The sequence below is a fragment of the Equus caballus genome, chromosome 25 (genome assembly GCF_041296265.1).
Source record: "Equus caballus isolate H_3958 breed thoroughbred chromosome 25, TB-T2T, whole genome shotgun sequence".
Taxonomy (NCBI): domain Eukaryota; kingdom Metazoa; phylum Chordata; class Mammalia; order Perissodactyla; family Equidae; genus Equus; species Equus caballus.
Genome location: NC_091708.1, coordinates 41,799,721 through 41,826,222, shown reverse-complemented (window position 1 = coordinate 41,826,222; position 26,502 = coordinate 41,799,721). Strand labels below are relative to the sequence as shown.

Below are 26,502 nucleotides of genomic sequence, written 5' to 3'. Positions count from 1 at the left end.
GGAGGGATCAGCTCTTTCGGGCCAGCGAGGACCCAGGGCATTACCGCCTCCCCCCATTTCAATGACGCTGTGATGCCCTGAAGGTTGGCCCAGGCCTTGGGCTGGTCTTCCTTTGCCGTGCCAGTCAGACGTGGCCTGTACGTTGGCATGGCTCACTTTCTGTGTCATTGACAAGAGCAGGGCTGCTCCAAACATGTCAAGGGTGCAGGAAGGGCCTGGGACACGGCAGGGGGACTGCTTGCAAGTGGCTGACAACACAGGAGGCAGGATTCCCGCTGCAACCCTGCCATTGTTCTGTTCTGTAAGACCCAACACGGAGCCTCTAGCCCCTTTGGGGAAGCAAGGACCCCTCCCTCCCGACACGTGGGGCTCCATCAGGGACGGGTCACGGACCAACGCAACCGGCCCAAGTTCTAATGTTGTAAACATTTATTTAAAAAATACTACGGAGGAGAGATGTGGATTCAAAAAACACAAAGAGTCATATACAGAAACAAAATGTACTGGACCAAAAAAAAGACACCATAGGCATTTGAGAAGGGAGGAGAGTGGAAAACTATTTACAGGTCATTTATAAAAGAGTGTAATACCAAGGGATAAATGCAAAATATAGTGGCACATCACGTGAACAAAAGGAAGAGACCAGCACCTCACAGAAACAGGCAGCAGGGGAGCTGGTGGGGCTTGTTTTGTCTGCAAGGCCGCTGGTGGTGTTATAGCCCCTCCCTCAGTCTGTCTAACACAGCAGTCTGGGGGGCACAGAGGTGATGTGCTGTGAGCACAGCAGAAAATGATCCAGAGGAAACCCTCTCTACCAGAGAAATAAAATACAGATTTAGGTGATCTGCATAAAAACAGGGCCTGTGCGAGGTCACGGCATGGGGAGCAGAAGGTGGTTTTCTCCTGGTTTCTCCAAGGGCTGCTCCTGGGCTGGGCGTGAGGCCCGGGCAGGGCCTGCCCGCTCTTCAGTAGCTGCTCTAGGTCACGGTCAAGGAGACCTGGGCCCTGGTCCTGGGAAAGCCCGGCGGGGATTACACAGGCCTGCTCTCTGAGACACTTCCTGGGGTTTCGTTTGTCTGTGGTTTTCTTCATCCCTGATGACCCCAACAGAAACATGAGGCTAAGCGTTGTTCGTGGTCGTTAAATAAGACACTCGCCCGTGAGCGCGCGGCCGACACCAGCTGGGCTCCAGTGCCCAGGCCTGTCCTCCTGTGTGCTGCCACCCAGAGCCAGCTGCTTCTGTGTCGGAGGGGGCTGTGCTGCGGGCAGAGCTCTGAAATGCTTCAAGAAGTCCAGAACATTGAAGACTGGCTGGTCACAGAGGAAAGAGCCCTGCAAGGTCTACTTTCTCTTAGAGGACAAGGGAGGGGAAGGAGACGGGGCAGAAATTCGACCGAGTGACTTCTCAGAGCCCCTGGAAATCTGAAAGGAAGGTAACCCTGGGCCCTGCAGACCTGCCTAGGCCCAGCCCCGGGGCCATCTTGACACGAGCTGTTCACCCAACTAACTGCCCCTTGTGCGTCCCCTGCCCCCTTATGCTGGACATCGACCCTGCTGCCCTTAAGACTCAAGCTTCCTATCCAGGATTAGCAGTGCGTGTCACAAGAGAGCAAGGAACTAGGCTCTAAGGACATGGAGAGACCAGATGACAAGGACACTCTTTCACACTGTGGGCCTCTCCAGCTTCCCCACCCGTCCCAGAACCCAAAGCCTGGCTGGTTTGAGCACCCACCCGGTTTTACCCTCTGAGTCAAGAGCTGTCCTTCACACGAGGAAACGGTGAGGGCACCTGCCCCTGGTAGCAGTGGAGGGCAGAGTGACCAGCTGGCAGCGCTTTCCAGGATGTAGTTCTGGAAATGTGTCTTCAGCGTAGGAGGCACAACAAAGATGAGCGCATAGGCTCCCTCCACAGGGTGAGCAGAGGGGACAGTTCCCAAGGCCTTGGTGACATGGCTCCTGGCCGGGGCACTCGTTCTTGGGGGAAATGGAGGTGAAGACATAGCCAGAGGAGGTCCTCCAGAAAGAAATACAAAAGGAGACGCTCCCCCGCCTTGCCACCTGCCTGGCGCTCGGTTCTGGAGCGCTGTGTGCGGGAGAGGCCGGGGCGCGACTGCAGTCCACAGAGCGGGAACTCCACAGATAGAACGCGGACTGAGACGGCTCAGGGAGCCTGGGCCGAGGGGAGGAGAGCACAGGAGGACAGTTGGTGCACAACATAGGTAGTCGGCTGTACTCCACAGCAGCTCTCAGCTCCGCCCGCTGCAGAGCCCCTGGGCGAAGGTCTCAGCTCCTGCTCCTGTGTCAGCCACTGTTGAGGGCACGGGGAAGGTGGGTCCGGCTAGCCTGATGCCTGGCTTCTGCTACCTCTGCACGATGTCACTGATCTCTTTCACGGAGCTGAGGAGTTTGCTGAAGTCCTGAGTGGCCGCTGGGCCACTCCCCGCTGTCGCCGGGCAGATCTGAAGCTCCCGGAGGTTATTCTCCAGTTTGTTGATGGCCTCGCGGAAGGCGAATTTATTCCTCATTTGCTGGATGGAATCCACGTAGCTCACACAGAATGTGTAGAGGTTTTTGCCAGCTTCCAGCACAGCGCTATGGCTGGCCATCTGCTCAGAGTTCTTGGAGATAGCAAGGCACAAGGCCTCAGTGCCATCCAGGACCACACCCTTGGTGATGGCACCACTGGCAATTCGCTCCGGAGGCTGGCGGGTTTTCCGAAGAGACACGCGAGTCGATATGAGAGGAATGAAGGCGGTGGAGGACGGCTGGTCCCCTGCCAGGGTGGAGGATGCTGACGGCAACACAGAGGGAGCGGGGACTGGGCTGGTCGGGGTCCCTGCTGGTTTGGTGGATGACTGCGACTTTGGCACAGCTGGGAGCACGGCCTTTTTCACGCCCTCTCCCAGCTGGCTGGGTTTGGCAGTGTCACTGTTCACAGCATCCACAACCAGGGCCGTGGGTTTTGCTTTTCCACAGGCACCTGCCTCCCCGGCTGCTTCCTGGCTCGGGCTCTGAGAGGGCTTCCCGGCTTTCCCAACAGAGGCTGGTGGTGGGGGTGGTGGGGCGGGTTTGAGCTTGGACAACTTCCCCTTGTCTCTCCCTGGGGACTCGGAGGAGGGCTTGTGCCTCCTCACTCTGGACTCCTCGTTGGGGGCCTTGCTGGTCCCTCCAGATGCACCTGGCCCCGCTCTGCTGGTGGGGGGCACCGGCTCAGCTGCAGGCGTCCCGAAGGCACTGGACTTCCCGGCCTCTTCCTTGTGGGGAAGGCCAGAGGAAGGAGCCACCACGACCTGCCTACGGAGGAGTTTTGGAGTCAGACTGGGAGGGCTGGAGCCCGGGCTGGACTCTGCTGCGTCTCTTAAGACCTCATCCACGGCTTCCTCGGTCTTCTTCACCAGCCTGGGCGGGGGGGTCACTGTGCCTCTGGTCACCTGGTCAGACCTGGTCTCACTTGCCCGCTTTCGAGGCAGAGCTGGCTTCTCACTTTTGTGCCCTCCAAATGTGGACGAGTCAAACTGTCTTCCTGTGGACTGCAGATCCCGAGGCAGTGTGACAGACCTCCACTCTGTGTCCTTGGCCCCATGGGGCACACAGGAGGCAGAGCAGGACCTCAGGAAGCGCTTGCTGGAGCTGCCGCCATTCTCCTCTTCACTGGCTGCTAATCGGCTACTGGTCAGCGTGCTAGACTTTTTCCATAGGTGTGGAGACCGGAAGCCTGCGCCCCCCGACTCCCGGAAGGCTCCATTAGGGACACCAGCCCCGCTGTTGGGCTTTGGGGACTTGGCTGGCTCGGGTGTGTCCGAGGGTGCGAGAGCTAGGGCGCCGTTGCTAACCTCCCGGCCCTCTTCCTCCCCGGCCACCTTGCGCTCCGGCTGGCCGTCCATCTCCCGGAAGGAGCTGCTGCGTTTGGGAGGGGCTGGGGCTGTTTTCTTCTTCTTCTTGATCAAGGCACTGAACAAGTTGGTCTTTTTGTCTTTGGGGAGAAGGCGTTCATCTTCATTTAAGCCACCATCCTGGGGACCTCGCTCTTTTCGAGGGAGCAACGGAGACACAGCAGGCTCGTGGTCCAGAGGATCTGAAACACATTGGAAACAGGTTAACAAGCCCAGACCAAGGGCTCCTGGGTGAGCGGGGCACCTTGCGCCGGCCGCCCACTCTCCACAGAGCAGCAGCCACGGGTCTGGGCTCTGGGCTCTGACAGGCCTGCGTGTGACTACCAGCTCTGCCGCTCACCAGCTACGAGGCCTGGGCAGGTCACCCTTCCTTGCTCATCCTCAGCTTCCTCACCTACAGAACGGAGGACAGTAAAGTCTGCCCAGAGCGTTGCTGTGAGAGTGTAAAGCGATAACAAATGTGGTGCATTCACAGCTCTTGGCACTTCTCAATAACTGTTGTCACTTTGTATTATTATTAGGGAAAGCTTAGGTCTCCGTCCTTGAAGACAGCAGAACAAAAGGCTAGGACGCACCTGGCCCCCTCATCCTTGCACTGGTTTCCTTTAAAGCAGTAAAGTCCCGCCAATACCACTATCTGGTGAGTCAAAAAGAGGCTGAGGCCGAGCGAGGGGTCAGAACCTGTGCTTCTCAGACTGGCCAGCCGGGCGAGGTTCCTGGGAGGTGCGGTATGGAGGGAAGGGCTGCGTTCCACAGGGCGCAGTGATAATGGGCTATTAAGCTTAGGAAACGAGCAGGGGTGACCTACAATTTTTACATGGGCATTCTTTAAATCTGAATAATAGCTCCTAAGAGATCTTTCTGGTGTTGCCAAGCTCCCTGCTAGTGAACGACAGAATTCTCCTCAGAGGGCAGCTGCAGCAAGAGCGGTTTCCCGGCCGCACCCTCTAACTCGGAGCAGAGGTGCAGGGCATTGTCAGAGTACCAGGCGGCATGCAGGATACCTCACAGGGAAACCGAGGACCTCCCAAAACTTGAATCCAGCGGAAGAAGGTGAAGAAAGCGAAATTCTAATGAATTATGCACAGCCCTACTTCAGAGCTGAACAGTAGCTGACACTCGGCTCACCACGAGATTACAGATCAAAATACCCCTCAGATGAGCACTGACGGGCATAAATGAACATGACTGCTTATCACTGGTCTTTTAATAAGCCTGAAGCTTCCGTAGCAGCCTCTCCTCCTCCCCACTGCTTATCTACCTGAAATCATGACAACCAACAGCAGGATGAGGGTCCAGGCCTCTGGACAGTCCATACGCCATGGCCTCCAACGGAGGGCGAGCGAGATGACCCAGGGGGTGTGGAAAGAAAGCGTCATAACTGGGATTTATTTCTTTATAATCCTGGCTTTGCCCTGTCCCTTCCCACTTAGTCTGTGGTCCATCAGAGCATCCCCTAGGAGCCTCTACAAACCCAGATGTCTGGCCCACCGAAGACATTTTCGTTCAGCTGGTCTGCAGTAGAACCCAGACTTCTGGGGTTTTCTGGGGAGGGAGGCAACACTACCTCAGAGCAGCCTAACTCACACACAGCCTGGCGCACAGGAAGCACGAGCTCAGTGTTTGCTAATATTCCTGACGCCATCCTGAGGGCCCTCCTGAACCAGCCCCATCTGCCTGGCTCAGAGGACGGGAGAGGACGCTGGCCCCGCGCCACAGCTGTCTCCTGAGGCCGTCAGTTCCTGGGAGCTTTTTGTGTCAGTGCTCTCACAACAAGCTGCTCTTCATTTGTTCGGTATTTAGCACTGCTGTATCTGCCCTGCAAGAGCAACCACACATGCGGTGAGTAACACACAAGAAGGTGGGCTCCGCCTCAGGAGGCTGCACAAGCACCTCCGCCTCTGCGACCGAGCTAGCCGCCAAAGCCGTGGCTCCCAGCGACTCTGGCGGGAGTGGGTGCTGCAGGGGAGCACGTTCCTCTTCTCAAAGCTGGGCCACTAATGCGGAATGGGCCTGGCCTCTGTGCATCCTCCTCTCGCTGCTTCCCATCTGCCTGCACTGGTCCTGAGGGGCCTCCCGTGGGGGTGGGTAGTGGTGGGGACATTACCAGTCTCCCCTGGGCCCTTGGGGTGGGGGGTCTCAGCCCCGTCGGTGGAGTCTTTGTGTTCTGCAGCTCTCCTGGAGGTTCTTGTCTTGGTGGGCAGCTCTGGGGCCTGCAGCAAAGGACCTGCAGCCCCTCGCACTCCTTTCTTCCCCAGTTCCTTCTCCACTTCTGTGTGCCACCAACAAAAAACCCAAAACACCAGCCATCAGCAACCATGTCACTTTGGTATGTTGGTTTTCTTTTTCTTTTTAAGATAACAGTGGTCATCCATACAGTTACGGAAAAGAGAAACAGGTGCTGGAGAAACAGCACTTAGGAGTTTTCAGCATTCTGCACGGCTGCAAGAGGCAGCGCTCCAACTCAAACCTCTGCCCCACTTCCTGGGCTCAGATAACTTGGCCCACGCACTTCTCCCAGGAAGCAAACTAAAGGACAGGGCTGGAGTCCCGCACGGCCATCCCTCCTATCCCAGCCTCCCCCACTGCAGGTGCCCCAAGGATGGGCACTTTACCATCTGAGATGCTGGACTCCTGGAACATTGTTTCAAAAGCTTGGTGGATTTCAGCAAAGGAGGGCCGCTCAGAGGGATTCCACTGCCAACCTGGACAGATGAGACCCAAGTCAGACCACCCACAAGGCCTTGCTAGCACGTGTGGGGCCTAGCAACTCTCAAGGAAAGTCTAGAAATGAGGAAGCATTTCAATCCTACTAACCATCTCTTGCTGTGATAAGTTAAAGTGACAAAAGCCACTGTGTCCTATATTACAGACATTAAGAATTTGAAAAGACTTCAGATATTGGCAGGAACACAGATTGTAAAACCCCAGGGAGACATGACAGCAAGACCTGCGTTTACAAATATATCTTTCCCAACCCCACGCTAGCAAGAGCAGAGAAGAACTAAGTCAAATAACTCGCCTTCTACTTTACCCTCCCTTCACGGTTATCAAAGTCCAAAATCCTCACCGGTAAAGAAAGGCTAATTAAAACAAGATTAAGATGAGGATTAAGGACTGATAAAGCTCCACGGTGGTGAGGAAGTAGGGACTCACTCAGAGACACTTCTGGTGGGAGTATACATTGGCACATTTTTTGGAAAATAATTTGGTGAAACCAAAATTTAAAATGCACGTAACCCAGGGCCAACCCCATAGCTGAGTGTTTAAGTTTGTGTGCTGTGCTTTGGAGGCCCAGGGTTTGGCAGTTCAGATCCTGGGCACGGAACTACACACTGTTCATCAAGCCTCGCTGTGGCAGCATCCCAGACAGAAGATCTAGAAGGACATACAACTAGGATACACAATTGTGTACTGGGGCTTTCGGGAGAAAAAAGAAAAAACCAAAGAGGAAGATGGGCAACAGATGTTAGCTCAGGGTCAATCTTCCTCACCAAAAAAGCATATCTAAAAAAAATGCACGTAACCCTTTGAATCAACAATTCAACTTTTGGAAATACCAGCATAAGGCACAGAAGTATAGGTAAGAGGGTGTGCATTCCTGCCTTGTTTCTGACAACAAAAACCAAACAAATGTGCAAAACAACCAAATGTTCATCAGAAGAGGACCGGATGAGTGACACGTCATTTGATGGGATGCTAAACAGCTATAAAAAATAAGGTGGGGGAGAGATCTCTGAATTATGGACATGGAAAGACATGTCTGTTATAATGCTAAGTGAAAAACAGCTGAGGGAATGATTTACATAAACATATGTAAATAATAAAACCAACGAGATAAACGTCACCCAGAGAGTATTTACCTACTAAACAGAATGTTTGAAAGTAGGGCCCAGGAATTTCTATTTTTAAATAAGATGTCCAAGTTTGACATCCATCAATCCCATTTTTGCATTAAAAATAAACAAAAAAACCCTTCATATGTAAATATGATGTATAAATAAAGGTGTACAGAAACAGTGAAAAAAGTCTGAAAAAATATGTACCAACTGTCACACGAGTTGCTTCTGAAGAGCGAGGATGAAGAAAGGAAACGGAACACTTTAATGTTTTACTTTACGTGTGCCCCCCAATCCGACCCGTGAACAACGCCCAGCAGGGTCGGAGAAGCGGCCGGGGAACGCTCACATGCTCGCATGAGTTCGTAGACCTTCTCTGGGCAGCCTTCCGGGCGCTCCATGCGGTAGTCTTTCTCCAGCAGCTCATACACCTGGGACAGGTCAATTCCTGGGTAAGGTGACATGCCATAGGTAGCAATTTCCCAAAGCAACACTCCAAATGCTAAAAGGAAAAAAAAGAGAAAGGCTGTTCAAGATGTGTAAGATTTAACTGGCCTGCATTTAAAACTGGTTACCTGTACAGTAGACATCAGAAGTTACAGCCTCAGAAGCAGGCCAGGCAGTGACATTTTACCAGGCTCTGAATTACCAACAGCCCAGGACAGAACGAGACTTCCATTTTACTCACTCCCACAGGTTAAAACACGCCGAAGGAGAGAAGAGGCCTGGGCTGATCAGATCCCTGGGGGTCTTTTAGGTGACGTGACCATCTTGCTGGGACATGTGGCAGAGGGAACCTAGGGCTGGACCTTAGGAGGCCATTTCTACTCCTGGCTACACTGTGACCAACAAGTTACGGGCCTAAGACAGGCCACCTCTCCTTTCTGGGTGTATGAGATTACCGCCAAGGCCAACTCCAAAATTTTCATAAAAATCTTATGAAATCTTTAAAAATTTTGAAAGCTCAATTATAGCCTTGAAATTCCAGTTCCCCTTAAGGAACCAGGACGCCTGAAGAACTGGGAAACTCAGGCCTGAGCCAGAGAATGAACCCGGAGTATCTTATCATTCTGGACAGCACAGACGCTGTCAAAGACTACAAGGGTCTTGTCAAAAGGACCAGGAGCAATTTGAAGTTCCCACTGGCCAAAGATGAGACAATCTGAACATCAATGAGAAAAATAATCACAGTGGATTAAAACCTATCAAATACATTTAAATCTGAGAATTCATAATAACATCACAAAAGAAAAACAACAACAAAAACGCAATTGGTCACCATTGGAGGGTACTAAGAAACCAACTGGTTACTGTGAAAACTGGTAAATAATGGCAAGAAGCAAACATTCATCCTATGAACTGTGCCTCTGAGTAACCAAACAGTAGGTGAGGGGAAGTTTCTTCTTGTAGAAGTACTGAGCTACTAAATGAACAAGGAACGACGGAGTTAGAGAATTAGCATTTGACCCCTAATAAATTGGTGGATCTAGGCACTGGGTACCAAGAACTGCTAAAATCACAAAAAAGAGAAAACCAAGAATTATGTACCTATTGATGAAAAAAGCACAGCCTCTCTAACGAAGTACTCTTACTAAAAGAAAAGAAAGTCAGACCTGAAGGTGATCAAGCTGTCTAGACCAACTACCCGTTTACTAGGAACACTGAAGATGGAGGAACAGATGAAATCACACCACAATGAGCAAAATACACAATGGGGGAAACTTTAAGGGATAAACCACGGGATTTCTTCAACAAATAAGTAGCAAGGGAAATAAAGAGATGAAGAAGGAACTTACAGATCAGAGGAGACTAAACGGACATACCAACTAATCGCGTTGTGGGAATCATATTTGGATCTCAATTCAAACAGACTAAAAAAAGTATAACTTTTATGATTCAACTGGAAATTGGAACACTGGATATCTGATAATATTCAGACATTACTGTCAATCCTGGGGGAGGGCATTGTGATGATGCAAATAAAAAAGTAGAGACTCAAACTGAAATATTCAAAGACAAAATAATGTGATGTCTGAGATTTGACTCGAAATAACAGGGTCGGGGGGTGGGCGGGCAGAGGCAGCACCCTGAGGCGATGATTCGTAAAGCTAGTGATGGCTACGTGGGGGCTCATCACACCACTCTGTCTTCCTTAGTATATGCTTACAATTTGCCATATTAAAATGTTCTTTAAAAAAAGTAAAAGTAAAAACCTGTCCCACGAGGCTTCAGAGGGCAGTATCCTATTTAAAGCCCTAACCAAATGACACAGCATTCCCTACACAGAGGAAGACTCTGGGTTGCTGAGGGTCAGCTAGCTGCTCCCCGAAACCCACACAGCAACCTTAGGAGGAGGGCATAAGATGCTAAGTAAAAAACAGCTCAGGGGCCAGCCCATGGCTGAGTGGTTAAGTTCACACGCTCTGCTTTTGCCACCCGGGGTTCGCTGGTTCAGATCCCAGGTGGGGACCTACACATCACTCATCAAGCCATGCTGTGGCAGCATCCCACCTAGAAGAACTACAAGGACCTACAACTAGGATATACAAACTATGCACTGGGGCTTTGGGGAGAAAAGAAGGGAAAAAAAGAAAAAAAGAGGAAGATTGGCAAAAGACGTTAGCTTAGGGCCAATCTTACCAAAAAAAAAGCATACTTAAAAAAAAAGTTCATCGTAATTATTTTTGAAGGAAAAGCTCACTTTTACTTCATTTTGGAGAGAAAATAGGAGAGAAAAGATTTTCAAGTAAGAGAGAAAAAAAAAATAAGAGAGAATTAAGTAATGAGGAAAAAGAAATGAAACAAAGAGAAAAAAGCAGTGAAACAGCAAGGAGAGAAAGAAAAGCAGGGAAGCGGGAGCCCCACCCCAAGTGGCGAGGATGCCCGGAGAGGTGGCCCTTACCCCAGACGTCGGACTTGATGGAGAACTTGTTGTAGGCCAGGCTCTCAGGTGCGGTCCATTTGATAGGGAACTTGGCCCCGGCGTGGGCTGTGTAGGTATCCCCTGTCATTAACCTGCTCAGGCCAAAATCAGCCACCTTCACCAGGTGGTTTTCCCCTACCAGGCAGTTCCGGGCAGCGAGGTCTCTGGGGAGGAAAAAGTTCATCTGTGAGAGCTCCCAGCCAGCTTTCCAGCTTCACAAACCCCCACCACTGAGCAGAGGTGCAACACCAACAAGGGGAGAACTGAGACCCGCAAACTTGTGTTTGCTCCCCGCTGGGGAGCAGAGCCTGTCCCTCAGCACCCACCTGAGCTCCCTGTGTGGTGAAAGGCAGCCGGGGGTGGTGCTGGGAGTGGGCTCCCCGGCAACGTGACCCGGAGCAAGTTAATTACCCTGGACTCAGTTACCTCAGCGATAAAATGAAGATGATGCTACTGGCACCTACTTCTTAGGGTTGTTGTGAGCGGTCACGAATTAACATGTAAAGTGCGCAACTGATGCCTCAAGAAGAGTAAATGTTGTTGGGGAGGAAGACATCTCCTCTACCCACTCTAGGTCCTTCTGGCCAGACAAATTAAATTCACATGAGACAGAATAACAGGAGAAAATTAAACAAAGCTTTATAACAGGTATACATGGGAGAGACCCAGAAAAACTGAGCAACTCACCCAAATGGTAGAAGCTCTTACCTTAAATACCATCTTCAGCTACAGACAGAGGAGGATGCTGGGGGCAAGGGGGGTCAGTTAAGGGAGATTACCAGAAAAGTACAGTAAACAAGAGTAGGGTTATTATGCAGATTTAAGTCCTTGCCTTTGGCATTGATTAAGAGTTTCTAGAGATAAGGTCATCTCCCCCTTCTTCCTGGTACAGAGAGGGAGACACCTTTACAGATGGAGATTTCCCTTACAAATGAACATGTCTCTTACAAAGGGTAACTTCTACTTTTCAGTGTTTCTCTCATGTCTGCAGTTTTTAAAAGTAACCAGCCCAAAATAATCCTCATGCCAAAGAGACATATCTTGGGGTGGCCAATTCCAATCCCCCACAGTGCCATCCAAGTGTTCGCTCAGTTGTGACTGCTCTATGCCAGGCACAGGGAACAAATGCAAAGCCCAGTCCTCAATCTTGAGAAACTTACACCAGAGTGAGAGTCTGCTTGTCCACCCAGACTTGACAGGACAGAATAAAATACAACCTAGAGCAGTCTATACCCAAATCGTGTTCCTACTCCCCGCCCCCCCCCTTGCTGATGTTTATCCTAATGTAGCCTCGAAACTCTCTCCTGTCTCATCAGCTTCCTCTCGCCTCCTGATTCTCCCAGGGAGGTAGGAGTCTGATCTGCGGTTCACGGACGTTAACCATGAAATCACAAGGCAAACCAGAATGAAGGAAGGAGAAGAGGCAGCAGCTTAAGGTGATGGATGGGTGAGATAGCTTGATCATCAGCAATCAGAGAGAAATTAAATACAGAAGAGTTGTACCTAACAAGATTTGGTAAAGATTTTAAGTTTGCCTGAATGAAGTGGGAACAGACCCAGCCGTGCAAGACAAACCAGAAGTCAAGAAATCTCAATTTGCAGCCTCAGAGGGTTCACTTCCTTGAGTGACAGGAGCATCTGAATCGGGGCCTCATGGAGCATAGAAAATCTGTCTTACAAGGAAACGCCAGCATCTCACACATGCTACTCCTATTCCTCACTATGAAATCTCATGTTCAGGTTTCATACTTGAGTTAATTGGGTAGGAAAGGTCACCACGGTGGCGTGGAGAACATCTTGTATCAAAGACTCCGGCAAAGCCCATCAGGCTCTGTCCTGCATAGGCCGTCACTTTGCTAGGAAGCCATTTCCACCAGCAAAGAACGCCAAGACCAAGATAATTGTGGTACACTTGAAGGTCAAAACACTCCAGGCTTTAAAACAGCAAAGCTACTTAATTTAGAACCACATACACTCAATTCTGACAACTGTGGAAACATCCCGGAACCAGATGACAGCAAGTTAAGTGGAGAATGAGATGGTAATAAAGAGGAGGGAAGGAAAAAACACGCAACACAGAAACAAAACCCATGCACTGGCTGTGGCGGTGAGTCTGTGTGAAAGCAACACCAGCCACTCTGGGGAGAGGCCATCACTGACGAGCGCCCGCCTCCCCTTTGGAGGGACAATGAGCACTCTGCTTCAGAGGGAGCTGTCGTCATCAGGAAGGACGCCTTTCATGGACTTCCCTTAATATTCCACTTAGCCCAAGATGGTTCTGAAGCAAAACATTCTCAGCCTGGGGATGAGCCACCCCGTCGGCCTAGGGTCCAGGCCTGGGTGAATTCCGTCCCAGGCGCCGGCTATGTCAGGAGCCCAGCGTTTACCTGTGTTCCAAGGTCCAATGTGTTGCCAGCACTGAAGTTAGAGGCTGAGCGATGAAACCCCACAGGCTGGGGCTTTTTGTGAAAAGATGCCCTGGCCCCATGCTCGCTCCGAGGCTCTGTGGGGAGGGCTGCTTCAGCAGGCTCCTACCTGTGGATGAAGTTTTTCTTCTCCAGGTACTCCATGGCTGACGAGATCTGTGTGGCCATGTACAGCAGCACGACAGCATTCACCTCCTGCCGGTTACACTCCCTCAGGTAATCCAACAGGTTTCCATAGGTCATGAACTCAGTGATTATATAGAACGGGGGCTCCCGGGTGCAGACCCCTGCCAACAAGACATTGAGGGCTTCAGCGTGCTGCTCTACTCCCGACTGAACGAACACAGAAAGGACAGGCACAAAAGAAAAGGGGCTCCAAGATGGATTCTGACTCTGCTCCTAAGTCCTGGGCCAACTTCTAAGATGGTTCCAAACACCTGTGGCCTGAGATTACGTTCCTGGGGGAGGGACGTGGCCACACTCTTTTCTTCCTCTCAAACCAATGAACTGAAACAGGAAGAGGCTGCCACTGAGTTCAGGAGCAAAGGTTAGGCCCACGTGGAAGGACCTAAACGACCGTCAGCTTCCCCCACATGGTTACGTCTACTTACAGTGTCACTCAGTGAAGAAACTCTTCAAAGTTCCTAAGGTTCAGAAGCCAATTTGAGATTGCATTTGATTGCTTTTGGGTATCAGTCTAAATAGTAACATATCCTCTCCTCATACACATGTGCGGGGACACATGCCATCCCACATGGCCTCCTTTTACCAAGGACTGAATGTTGGTAGAGAACAGACGTCCCAATCAGAACTTGTTATAGAGCAAGCCATCCATCTCCTCTCTAAGGCACCTGCATCACCCCGGAGGGCTTGATGAAAAGCCCCCTTCAGAGTCTGCATCCTCACCGAGAAGCTGCACTAAATTAGGGTGTTTGATCTCCTTCATCACTGCAGCTTCCTTCAGGAACTCTTCCACCTCCATGGTGTCCTCCTGCAGGAAAACAAGCGGTGAAACTATTTCAGCAAGGAAAGTGTTTACGTGGGAAAACACGACTTGAATGGTTAATACACACTGGAGCTTTGACAATCACCCTGGTCCACCAGTCTGGACCAGCACAGTGCTCTGGACAGGTTCCATGGCAGCCAGTCATCAGCCCAACGGCACAAGGCATTTTCTACCGTGGTGCTGAACTTCTGAATTCTCACCCAGAGCAATAAATCACAGTTGGCCTGCATATGTTAGCAACTTGATTCTGGTGGCTGCTAGGCAGACTATACTTGTTTCCATCGCCTGTGGAGTTTGTGGGGGTGAGGGAGATGTGCACAGGCAAACACCATAAACTTGCTACTTCTTCCCCGAGGAACAGCTGGTTTCCCAGGTGTCCTAAAACCCTTCACGTAAAAAATCTGTTGAAGAATCTCAAGCGTACCCAATTTAAGGGGAGAGACCCTGATGACACAAAAAGATATCGTCCTACCTAAGAAGAATGATGCCTCAAAATATGGCAGAATCAGAGCATGTGGAATTACCTAAGAACGTGGTGTCATGGGCTCTTATGAAGCACTCCCCACTATCCGTCAGGACAATTTCCCAGATCCTAAAGCAATCCTCCCTAGCAGCTCCCCTCACAGCAGATTCACAAGTATTGTACATGCCACATTCTAGCAGGTTCACAGGACCTAAATACCAAGGGCAGACAAAGATACCAGCAAATGCCCAGAGCAAACGCAACAGTATTTCTGCATTTCCTCATGTCCTTTCAGTCGAGGCTTGAGCCTGGAGTGCTGTGGCGCCCGGCCCTGTGGCAGGTCCCCTCACACAGGAGCCTTGCTGTGGCTTCCATCCGTGAGCCTCTTTTGGACTTAAGGAACCCACTGTCCTCTGAACTGACCATCAAAACAAGAAGCAGGTGGGTGGCAAATGACACGGTCTGTGCTGCTGCGAGAACCTGGCTGTAAAGGCCAGTGAGGGAAGCGTGTGAGACACCAGCCTCCAAGTTTCAGCAGGGAGTCTAAGTTCGACTGAAGGAAGACTGACGGGAGACGGGGACTGAACTTCTGGAAAACAGATCCCCCAAGAGAAAGCTTGTCAACTTTACTTTAAATGTGGAAGCTCATACACTGTGCCTGCCTGTTCGGGAGACAACAGCTCAAACATCGTCACTGTGGTACTCAGCGCAGCTGTCCCATTCCTACCTGCTGCACGTGGGGAAGACTTCCAGAGGACGGCCAACCTTTACTTGGTGCTTTCTAGCATTGGTCAATCATGTTTACAAGTGAAGCATGACCAATGAGGTTACGCGTCAGCCCATTATCACTTAGCTTAGGGCTCTGTGAGACCAAAACTTAGAAACAATTTACTGCTTCTTAAAAACGAGGAGCTGCTCCTAATATCAACTAAAGACCGTTGGCAGTCTCTGCGTCAAGCTGTACGGGGGAAGAGAACTCATCCCTGCCGCCGCCCCATTGGCCGCTTAATTCTTCTGAGTCCTCTCTGCTCCTCAACATGCTCAGCAGACCATGTGGTTCTTCGGTGCAGGGCTGCTCTGATTTACCAGGGTGGCACATTAACGTCAAAGGCTGCAGAGCGAACGCCTGCTGGCATCAGGGGACTCTGCTGCTCGCGCAAGCCAGGGGCTTTGAGATTCGTGCTTGGCCAATGTTACGTTAAAGCAGCAGCTCTCCAATGAAGCTTCCCAGACACGTGTAGTTTTTCTTTTTAAAGCACCACATAATAAACCACACGCAGTGAAATCACTTCAGAAACGTCACTTGCTCTTATAGCTACTGACTCTTCTCTAAAAGAACCATGCTTTAGATCTTGAGAGGCATGGACATGCAAAAGGAACAATACAACTTTCAAAGGCATCGCTCTCCTCATCTGTCTTTCTCTCTCCACGCACACACACACGCACGCACACGTGTGGACAGTATAAATACTGCTTGTTTTTGTTCTTTCAGAGCAATCAGTGTGAATCTGTCTCCCCCTGCTGGATCGGAGCTGGTTCAATTTATAATTTAAACTATTAACAGCATCCTACATTTGTAGTTGTGTTAAACTGGAAATATCCTGATGCTATCCTGTTATATTCCTTTACTTTTATTTAAAAACTTTCCATCGTCTTTTTGAAGAGAACTCTTCCATTTGCACAATAAAATAAAACTGAGATTAATTAGGGTGAAGGCAACATTTTGAGTAAAAGCTGTGAATTTCAGCCTTGTCTGTTGGGCCGGGAGATGGGTCAACCGGCCTCTCTTCACAAGGACGGCCTGGCCTGGCTCACATGCAGATGAATGCTTGGCTGGCACGGCGAAGGGTTAAGAGGACGGCTTGTGAGGATACCGACCGAGCTCTGCCGCTGTATACCCACGGTGAGTTACTCACATGACAGGTAACAGAGGTCACCTCTGAACCTCTGTTTTCTCATCTGCAAAATGGAGAGAACAGAAGTGTTTACCTCAAGCACAAAGAGTGCCAAGTGCAGGACCAAGAATGTGGTCAGTGGTCAACAGTTGGTGCTCTCTTTTATTATTATTAAGACAGCTGACCTATTCCTGAAAAGTAGACTAAACATATTGCTTGTATGAAAGACAGGCAGGTTCTTTAACAGTTTTCTCGGTCTCTCTCACAGACACATTCTCCCAGACTCAACATCTCACAGGTATCTTCTAAGGAGCTTCATCCTTTTTGCTCATTGGCCTCACTCTCAAGAGCAGGTATTCTAGAGCATAAAAAAGAACAATGTCTGTAAAAATGGCTCAGCATCCTGCTGCTGCTGCGCCACTTTCAGTGCTCGCAATGCCTCCCTCTCAGCAGGAACCTTGGCCCTGGACCAGGGCTCTCGTCTGAAATAGGTCAGTATCCACATTTGTTTGCGGTTCTTACCCAAACGTCAGGCGAGCAAGGTCACAACCATCCTTCACCTATCAATCAGGCAGACCAGGATCGACATGTTTCAAACACACTGGAGAGACGCAGCAGAGATGCTGAGCTGGACTGAGGAAAGTGGTTCCCAAATCACGCGGGGGCCTTGAAGCCCAAGCAAAAAGTCCACAAGGAACCACCTCACAGAGGTACCCCCAAAACTCTGTTCCCCAAATCCTGCAGCCCTATCTAGCTCCACCGCTAGAAGAGAAGCCACTGCAAGAGTGGGTGCAACAGGGTGCCAGCAGGCTCTGAGCTGTGTGGCCTCTCTCCCTACTGCACAGCCCCTTGTAAAGTCAGAGGTACTGCCTGTGACTGTCCAGTGCTAAGCTGTCATGCAGCCCTTCCTTTCCTGCTCGTTTCTGGAGGTCTCCAACAAAACCAATTTCCTGGGGAAAAAAAATAACATAAATCAAAACCAAAACCAAAACACTCTGTGCTGGTGAGGGAGGGCAAACCGGCGCTCCCTCACCACCACTGCTACAGTGCAAATGGGATGAGCTCCTTGGAAGACATTCTGCGGGTGTGATCAAAACCATCAAGGCCCGTGGTCCTTGATCCAGCAGTCCTCGGAGGAGGAGTTGACCCACGGGACACTCTCCCACATGCGCAAACAAGCAGAATCCCTGCAGCGCTGTTCACAACAGCAAAGCACTGCAAAGAACCCCAGCGCCCACAGAGGGCTGGTATGTACAAAAGATACGCCTGCAAAAACAGGACAACCTGACGCGCACTGACAAGGAGCAACTGTCAAGACACATTAAGTGGACAACAGAAGGTACAGAGCAGTGTCCAGAGCATGCTGCCATATTCTTAAAAAGAATACTCATGGGGACTATTTCTGGAAAGACACAAAAATCAAGGGTGGGGAATATTATGTGCATATGTTCAAAAAACAGATAAAGAATTGAGTACAATTTTAAGTCTTAACCTTTTCCAACAGCTATTTTCTGCCATTTTAATGGTTAATTTGTCAGTTAGCTTATGCTGCTGTCTTAATGTCACAACTAGATCAGTAGTAGTCTTTTCCAAATTCTATTACTTACAACTGTTTCATAGTAAAAAAACTGGCTTACAAACAAACTTTTGGAATACAGCTCATGTGAAACTTGCGGCTTCTTGTACTTGACGGCTGGTTCTCTGAGGCACACCCTGCCTTTAACACAGACAGCACACGGGTAAAGTTAAGCCTACAACCTGCTGAACGCTGCCAAAATTCAAACTGGCAACTGCCCAGCCATGGGCCTTGGCTGTAACTCCAGTTTCCTATCCACAGGGGTCAGCCTAGTGCCCTCTCTTTTTCTCTGGTCTTTCTTAGGCCCTGAAGGTGTACAACCCCACGCTGCCAAGACAGTCAATATGGATAGAGTGGGGGTTACAAGTAGGGCCTTGCTCCCCCTGCGGCTTACAGGGGATCTGGCTCTACCCTTTGAGGGGCAAGCAATACAAAAAGGGCAGCACTGGGAGGTGGGAGGACACCGAGACTCAGGTGCCCAGTGGGGTCCAGCACAAAGGGGTGCTCAGTGAGAACCGCTGAACAAATGGACGCTTGGGCTAGAGCAGAAAACCCTCAGGGTTTCCCAAGAGGTCGCCCACAGCTACAGCCTGGGGGGACGGAAGTGAACGGAGACAAGGGCAAAGGTGATCTTTAAGATGCATAAATGTGGTTTACGTGTATTTTTCATGCTGTACGAGGAATAAGAACCCGAGTTACAGTTTAAAAGAAGAAGAAGAGCTGGGCTCGAGCAGAACGCCTGGGCTGGAATCCGGCTCTGCACTCCCAGCTGTGTGATGGCAGGCCAGTTACCTAACCTTCCTGTGCTCCAGCTTTCTCAACCTTGAAGGGTGGCTGCAGTAGGACCCTTCTCTTCAGGTTGTTGAAGAACTAAATGAGATGCTCTATGACTAGCACTCAGAACTCTGCCAGACACGCAGTAAGAGCTCGGTAAATGTTGGCCGTTACTGTCATTTGGAACCCACTCGAAGTCCTCTACTTCTCTAGAGGAGGTAAATGCCCTAAATGTTGATATTCATCTTATTTGACAAGCGGGAAACATACTACAGAGGTTTTTTTGTGCAGGGTGAGGCAGAAAGAGGGATAATACAGTTGCTTAGTACTGTATTTTGGTTTAACATACCTCTAGAAAACGATGCATTCCCTTTTCCCGAATTAGCTACTGCGTGGGGTGACTATTCACAGAATCCCATGCAACTAGATTCTGTAATCTTTTACCAACTGTGGGACTAGAGGTTAATTAAAAGCATAAGAAAGAGTCTAATAGCTCATCATTAGAAAAGTATATTCTAAAAAGCACCCACTTCAGATAATTCGGCTTCATTGATGTAAGTCCCCACCCCCACCCCACAAGCTCCAGGGGGCCCCTCCTCTGGAATCCCCTTCTTCAGGTGTTCAGGAAACACTGCCACAGCATCAGCTACTGGGGTAGGTTTTCCCCACATTTCGAGTTGTGCAAACTCTCTCTCTTTTTAAAGTTTTCAAACAAGTCATTCCTCGATTGAAATCAGTGTATTTTATGCTTTTACTCTTTTTTTTTTGTTTTCGAAAATCCTGGCAAAGGTGTGGGGAATGCCCGGGCCTTTAAGAGTTTCTCGAGCTGGTCAAGGCCTGGTTTCTCTGGGGCTGGTCTCCAGTCATGTGCCAAACGGAGACGACTGCCCGCTCTCCCCTGGTCTGTGGGAGGTAGGGCAATGGCTGGTTGGTTCTTTCTAGGGCCTGCCACCAACACAGCCGTCTTTGAGAAAGGCCAATCCAATCATCTTATGCCCATGCATCAAACCCTTCGGTGAGTCCCAGTGCCTCAAGGATCACACCCCAGGCTCCCTCGTCGGTTCAGGCCTTCTTTGCCGCCCGCCCCCCTCGGCCAACGCCTCCTCCTCCAGCACGGCCCGGGCTCACAATCCCTTTCATGCTTTCTCCGTGCCGAGCATGGCTCAGCAGTCCCGCCCCCTCTCACGCCCATGTGGAGCCACAGCCCCACGCTCGTGCCCCTAATGCGGCCTTTATCACACTGCACTGCAACTCTTGTTCTACTGGCCTAGTTCTACTAACTAGACTCAGCTAACTGCGCAGACCAGCCCGAGGTGAGGAACTCTAATTCACGTTCACAGTCCCAGTGATAAGCCCGTGGTCCGGAAAAGAGAAGTGAGCAACTTGACAAATGTTTATTAAATTAAAACAAGTCCTATCTGGAAAATACCCTGGAGTCTTCAAGGTGACCCCAAGCCACGGAAGCCCCTTTGCCCCCCACCTAAGTGTCAGTCCTGCCCCAAGGACTGATCTAAGGGGACACATTCAATATGAGCGCCAGGAGCCACTTTGGTTTCTAGGACTAAGGAATGTGATTTTCTCTACAGTGTCACTTTCTATCAGCCAGAAATCTCAATTTCCAATTTACTGTGCCTTTGAGTGAACACATCAGGGAAGTAACAGACGCCCTAAAAGGCAAGCATTTTGGCTGCACCAGTCTCAAAAGTGCGCACCCAACTGCCTTTTGGGAAAAGTACACACACTTGGGCCCATTTTTCCCAGTAGTGGGCGTTTCAGTTCTTTCTTTTCTAATAGCTACTAAAGGGGGCTCCCTCTCTCAATTTCGGCACAAGTCAATGTAATCGGAGTTCACTTAAAACAAGTGAAAATAATGCAGGTCAACACTAGGGGACACTGTCGCCATAGCTGTGAAAGCACGGATCACATTTTGGAGAAGGCAGAGGGCTACAAATTAAAACTTCCTTCCCTTGGCGTCCTGACAATTTCAAAGAATGCCAAAAGAAAAACAAACCGCCTGGAAACTCCAAACACTGCGTTAGTGAGAGGGTGAGAGTCACAGTTAACCAGAAGGAAAGGCTGGTATCTGAGTCAGGAAGAAGCCTTCATGTTTCCTTAGTGCCTTTCTAGTGGAGGCAGTTCCACACTTCTAGTTCCAGAAGTCCGGACACACGATACAGAGAATTGGAACCTGCTAGAAACACCCAATGCATTTGCTTTTCAAATGTGCCAACGAAAATCCACAGAAGACTCAAGCGCACTTTGGTTAAATCTCCTTTCAAAACTCAGAGTTTTTTTCTCTCCTATTAATTCTCAATAGGAAGTAATCCAAATGCCACACGAACAGAACGGAAACCCATGGCTTTAAAAGCATCTTGCCATAGAATGAGAAAGCTTCTCCAAATGACTAATCTTTTTACACCAAAAAACCACAGCACTTCTCAGCTCTCAGCACATGTGGAAACACACCGAAACTAGGAAAATGACTCCAGCCGTGCGAAGACACAGACGACAGGAGACTGAAGAGGCAGGCCCCCAGGAAAGGGGCGTGACTGCATGCTGTCCAGCACAAACCGCGCTTCACGAGGCACCGCGAGCAGCTCGGCTCTGACCGGCCACTAGCCCTGGCCTACCTTCAGGGTCTTCACGGCCACCGTCAGGCTGTACTTCTTCCACACGCCTTCGTACACCTCCCCGTACTGGCCTCCTCCCAGCTTGTGCTTCATGGTGATGTCCGTGCGCTCCATCTCCCACTTGTCATAGTTGGGGGACACGCCGTAGACAGTGGGCTTGTTGCGCTTGGGGGCTGGGTAATGCAGGGTGGTGATGAGCCCGTCTGCCACAGTCGAGTGATGGTGAACCAGCTCGGCCAAAGTGCTGAAGCGGCTCTCTGAGGAGACGTAGAGCTGAGGGGATAGGGACAGCTTCAGCCCACAGAGCAGATGCCAACACACACAGATCCCGGAATGCAGCTTTGCTGAGCCTTCATTTAACGCACAGCAAACCCCAGACAAAATGACTCTCACACAGGACCGAGGGCTCAGAAAATCAACTACGCTGCATTTCTCTGTATGTGCTATGATTTACTGCTAAAGCAAATACAATAAAATGCCTCAGGGCCTTTGCGTCTGCTGCTCCCCCCTGCCTGCTCCCGAGAGAGCACACGCCTGCTCTCTCTTACTTTTCCGAGCCCAGCGTAAATGTCCACGAAGTGTTCCCCGACCCGCGACTCTCAAGTCCTCACCCAGAAGTGTCATCACAGCACCTGTCTTACTTCTCCACGTTGTTCTCACCACTAGGTGACAATTACCTGTTTACCTGCTTCGTTACTGTCTGTCTCCCCCTACTAGAACATCAGCCTCATGAGAGCAGAGCCCTGGGCTGTCTGTTTTTATCCTGTACCCCTAATGTTGAGAACAAAAAATGAGCATATAATATGTACTCAATAAATAATTGTTGATTAAATTAATGGAGAGTAGAACTTAATGAGTATTTGCTGAGTGGAAAAGAAGATAATTGTTTATAATTATGCTTATTACCTAATCCTATAATTATGTAATTATCTAGAACTAAACAGCGATCAGAGATAAAGATCATTAAATGAAACACGACTCTCCCCCCTCATTCCTACTCCCTCGATTTCCACTGAATAAGAGGCATCAGGGCCAAGGCTCGCAAACCCCAGCAGCCGCCCACGTGGGATGCCCATCAGCCTCCCCAGGACCACCACGGAGGCTCAGAGAGCTGCGCTAGGCCACACGGCCCTTTCCACCACAGAGATGTAAGGAGAAGGGATTTCAGATACAAGCGCACGTGAGTCTCTCTCTGAGATCTACAGCGGGTGAGAGGCTGGGCAGGGAGCCCCTCTACACGGAGTTCTTGTCTGGACACAACTGAGACGGGGAGGAAGGGAACGGAGCAGGCTGACAGACAGCAGCTATGTGACAGAAAGCAACAGAAAAGATAGCTCTTTTTTCTGCTCTCAACTGTTTGTTTCTTTCAGTGATGTGGTGAGGGAATGCTTCCTTTGCAAAAGCAATTCCACAGGGAACATCTGGGCTCCAGGCATGTAACTGAATCTACTGGCTCACGAAGGGCAGCCGACGATGGCTGAAGGTGTGGAAGGGATACTTAAAACCACGACTAGGTGTTCATAAGACTTGTCCAAACTGCAAAGATGTGGGAAGGAGGGACACAGATGGACAGTGTGACACCTGCGGCAGGAGGGAGAAAAAGGAACAGGATCAGTCAGCTGTCGCTGTAACATCTTAGTATTTAAAAAAAAGAAAAGGGGAGAAAAAGTCTGAAACACACATGGCACGGCCTTGGCTGTTGGTTATGGTAGGCTCCACTACTTCCCGTGGGTTTGTAATACTAGATAATTAAAATACTTTAAAAGAAGGAAATAATAACAAATATACCAGTTGATCCCATCCACAGCTCTCAAGAGGGTAAAGAGGATTCATTAACATGGAGATTTTCTTTCTTTTGTTGTTGTTTGAGGGGAAGACATAAATGAATTTTTAAAAGTCAGGAAGCCAATGGCAAACTTTGGCTTAGAGGTTTATAATTTACAATCTTTTGGCAGCAATTCTACTAAAATGAAATTCTGAGCAACTCAAGAACTGTCTAGAAAGACTTCACAGCTCTGGGGAACTTGTCCCTCTGCAAGATGGTGCCTGTGAATGGCAGGAGCCTTCAGGGAGGCCCCGCTTGTCTGCTGCAGAGCCCCAAGGAGAGCCCCTCAGTGAACTGCTCCAGGGACACGCTGCGAGTCCCGCTCAGGCCCCGGAACGTGAGCACCAGCGTGCTGCCGGGGGAGGGGTGGAGGTCGGCACCTCCGAGCCTGCCCTCAGCGTCACGCCCACACCTGACTTGCGTACACAGCACTCTGGTCAGTGAGGCACGGACACAGGTGCAGCTCATAAAGAGTGAGGACAGCTCCTAATCCCCACCCCCCTCTCTGGCAAAGTCTGTCAGTTGTCCAGATTCTTCACTGCAGGCTACAAATGCTCTAAGCCTTCTTCTCTTGGGTTAGTGCAGCTGATGGTGTTTCCCTATCAGGGAGTGCAGAGAAGAGAGAAAAGCCATTCCAAGAAGACACCCCAGGAATCAGAGCACCCCTCACACCCTGCAAATCACGGGCACAGTGCAGGGCAAAAGAGCCCGTTTCATTTGCTGGGCTCCTGGTGCGGGTCTCCTGGGAGCAAGGCTCACTCCCCGTTTCCCTCCGTCAGCTCGAAAGGAGCACTCCCCCAGCCCCAGGATCCAGCTCCTTCGATCACACATGCTGCTAATAGCTCCCCTGAGGCCCAGTTCACTCAGAACTTGTTCTTGGTCTCATCTGATTCCCTCACAAGCTCCACTGTTAGCCATTTCAGAGTTACGGGAGGATTCACTGAATGGAAAAACTTTATCCTTTTCAATAATTAAATTTACAGACCCTGTGACTTAGTTCGTCTTTCAACATAAAATTTACATACCGACACTCAGTAAATATTGAAACTATGCTCCCTCAAATGCACTGCACAGACATCTTCTAACAGCAAAGTCTGCTGGCTTCCTTTCTGGTTAGTTCTAGTTTTTGAGCAGCATTTGACTAGTGAACTGGGTAATCTTCATCAGGAATTCGTGGCATGTTCAGAGAAGAAAGTGAAATCAGCACTATGAATGGTGTGTCATTATGCTATGCACGCAGTTACATAAACACTCCGGGTGCTGAGCCAAGGCGATGTCTCTTTCTAATCACGCAGGACCCCAAAAGATGGGACCTGGCAGAGAAACTCACCAGAAATCGCTTTCCTCCTGACAGCCAGACTCACGGGCTTATCTGAGCTTAAGACCTGGGCACCCTCCAGCTGCCTCAGACCCCGGAGTCCCACCTTGGATGTACTGTTTACAGGCTGCCTGGCCAGGAAGTGCCATTCCCCCAAGAGCTTCTCACATCCTGGCAGAAAGGCAGTACTCAATAATTAACAGTACTTAATAACGCTCCCAGTCTTCTCGACAGGGAAGGTCAGCCACGCTCTGGCAGGCTCTTCGCTGGGATGCCTGCACCTGCTGAGCCACTGTCAGGGTGGGTAAATCTTAAAAATTCAAGAGGTTATACAGTTGGCTACGTCTTGCCACTTCTGCTAAAGCTTAAGCCCAAATTCCATTCCTGTCAACCTGAACCTGTCACTTCGGCAGACCATGAAAATAAATGTCAACTGGGTACCTCTTTGAAGAAAAGGAAAGACTCTATCAAGGACTCTGAGGATTGTGTAACTTGACAGTGGCACCCCACAGAAGTAAACAGGGAGTAGACACAAATAACCAGAAGAACTAAGAACGATTTAGGCAGGGGGTGGTGGAAAAAAATCAGTTTTTAATTCCGCTATCTGGCAAGGGAGTATAAACTTTGAGAAAGAATGGAGGAATGACAATCAAACCCCAGGGTACCTGAAAAATTTTAAGACCATCAAGAACCCTCGGAGACAGCAATGGCTCAGTGTGGTATGGCCCTTTCAAGAGTCCAGCTTGAAACTCCCAGTGTTGGGCTCTGGGCCCTGAGCTGGTGGCCCTGGGCTAACTGACCAGCCACAACTGCTGCTCAAAGTTCAGAAACATGGAGAGAGAGGTAAATCACAGCCAAGAGGGTGGAGGCAGAAAGAAATCCTTTGGGCCTTAGAGAAGAATCCTCTAAATTCAGTTGTTTTCTAAAGATTAGCTAACTTGAAAATAAGAATTAAACTTACTCAACCCCAGCCTGTCCCTTGTACCAACCTTAAATTTTCCCCTTAGAAATCCAAAAAGGATTGTATCAAAGCTCTGCTCTGTGAGCAGCTGTTTTCACCGCTGAGCATGCTGTCTCGTGTGTCACTGCACTACCTCCCGATCCTGACTTTCCACTCAACGCAGGACTAGGATCCCACCCCGCACAGCCCCCTCGAGCACGGGCCTCAGAGAGGAGCCTCAGCAGACGGTCGGCCCGATGACCCCAGGAGCTGAGGAGTCTCCAGGTGTTTGGACAGCTGAAGGGAGCGTCTTTGCCAGGGAGAGGGAGGAGGGCAAGAGGCCTAGGACACTTTGATGAGTTGCCTAGTGGTGGATACTGCCTGATCAAATGAGTTCCCTGTGCTCCACCTGGAATGACAAGAACCCCTGGCACACATCAGCTTTTAGACAGGAGGGTTGACTTATGTGTCAGATGACTCTCAAATTCTGCAAATCATGCAGGCTTTGCTCTCTCCCTTTGAAGAGCATTTTAGACCAACTCCCAGCTAATGAGTTGTCAAACTAGATCATGCCTGCCTGCATCTGTTTCAAGGATGCTGATTAAACAACTCCAGGGAAAAGAAACCATTATCCTGTTCAGTACAAATCTCAACTGATTTCTGTGGTGCAGCACGGCCTGCCTTGGATAAACAGCACAGATGGGAAGCCAGCTGTCAGCTCCAGGACATCATGTCCCTCATGGGCGGTGCACTCCAGCGTTCTAATTTACTAAAACGGCACCCTTGTGGTCTGAAGGCAAGGTTTCAAAGGGCCACCACCCTGGAATACATCCTGCAGAATGGAAGGACCCAGCTCCACATCTGGGATAAGAACAATGACCCAAAAAGCAAGCTGATAAGGCTGATCTCTAGTCACACATCAACAAGAGATTATGCTGTCTCTCATACAAACTACAGTGCTGGTATAAAGGGATCTGCAATGAGGGAAAGCATC

The 26,502-nt window shown here is 50.0% G+C and overlaps 1 protein-coding gene and 1 non-coding gene across 3 annotated transcripts in view; both read right to left on the bottom strand.

Moving 5' to 3' along the window:
* Positions 1 to 414: 414 nt before the first annotated feature.
* ABL1 (ABL proto-oncogene 1, non-receptor tyrosine kinase) overlaps positions 415 to 26,502 on the bottom strand; it is a 137,871-nt gene continuing 111,783 nt past the window's right edge. For both annotated transcript variants that reach the window (XM_023629152.2, XM_023629153.2), the window contains exons 4-11: positions 21,426 to 21,698; positions 13,988 to 14,072; positions 13,191 to 13,368; positions 10,635 to 10,819; positions 8,082 to 8,234; positions 6,509 to 6,598; positions 6,001 to 6,165; positions 415 to 4,075 (exon numbers count right to left, since the gene is read on the bottom strand). In XM_023629152.2, coding sequence (XP_023484920.2) covers positions 2,361 to 4,075; positions 6,001 to 6,165; positions 6,509 to 6,598; positions 8,082 to 8,234; positions 10,635 to 10,819; positions 13,191 to 13,368; positions 13,988 to 14,072; positions 21,426 to 21,698 — 2,844 coding nt within the window. In that variant the 3' untranslated portion in view covers positions 415 to 2,360. The remainder of the gene's footprint in view (positions 4,076 to 6,000; positions 6,166 to 6,508; positions 6,599 to 8,081; positions 8,235 to 10,634; positions 10,820 to 13,190; positions 13,369 to 13,987; positions 14,073 to 21,425; positions 21,699 to 26,502) is intronic.
* On the bottom strand, positions 4,252 to 4,362 carry MIR9039 (microRNA mir-9039). The gene has a single exon (NR_128053.1). It is a non-coding gene; the product is annotated as a microRNA mir-9039 (primary transcript).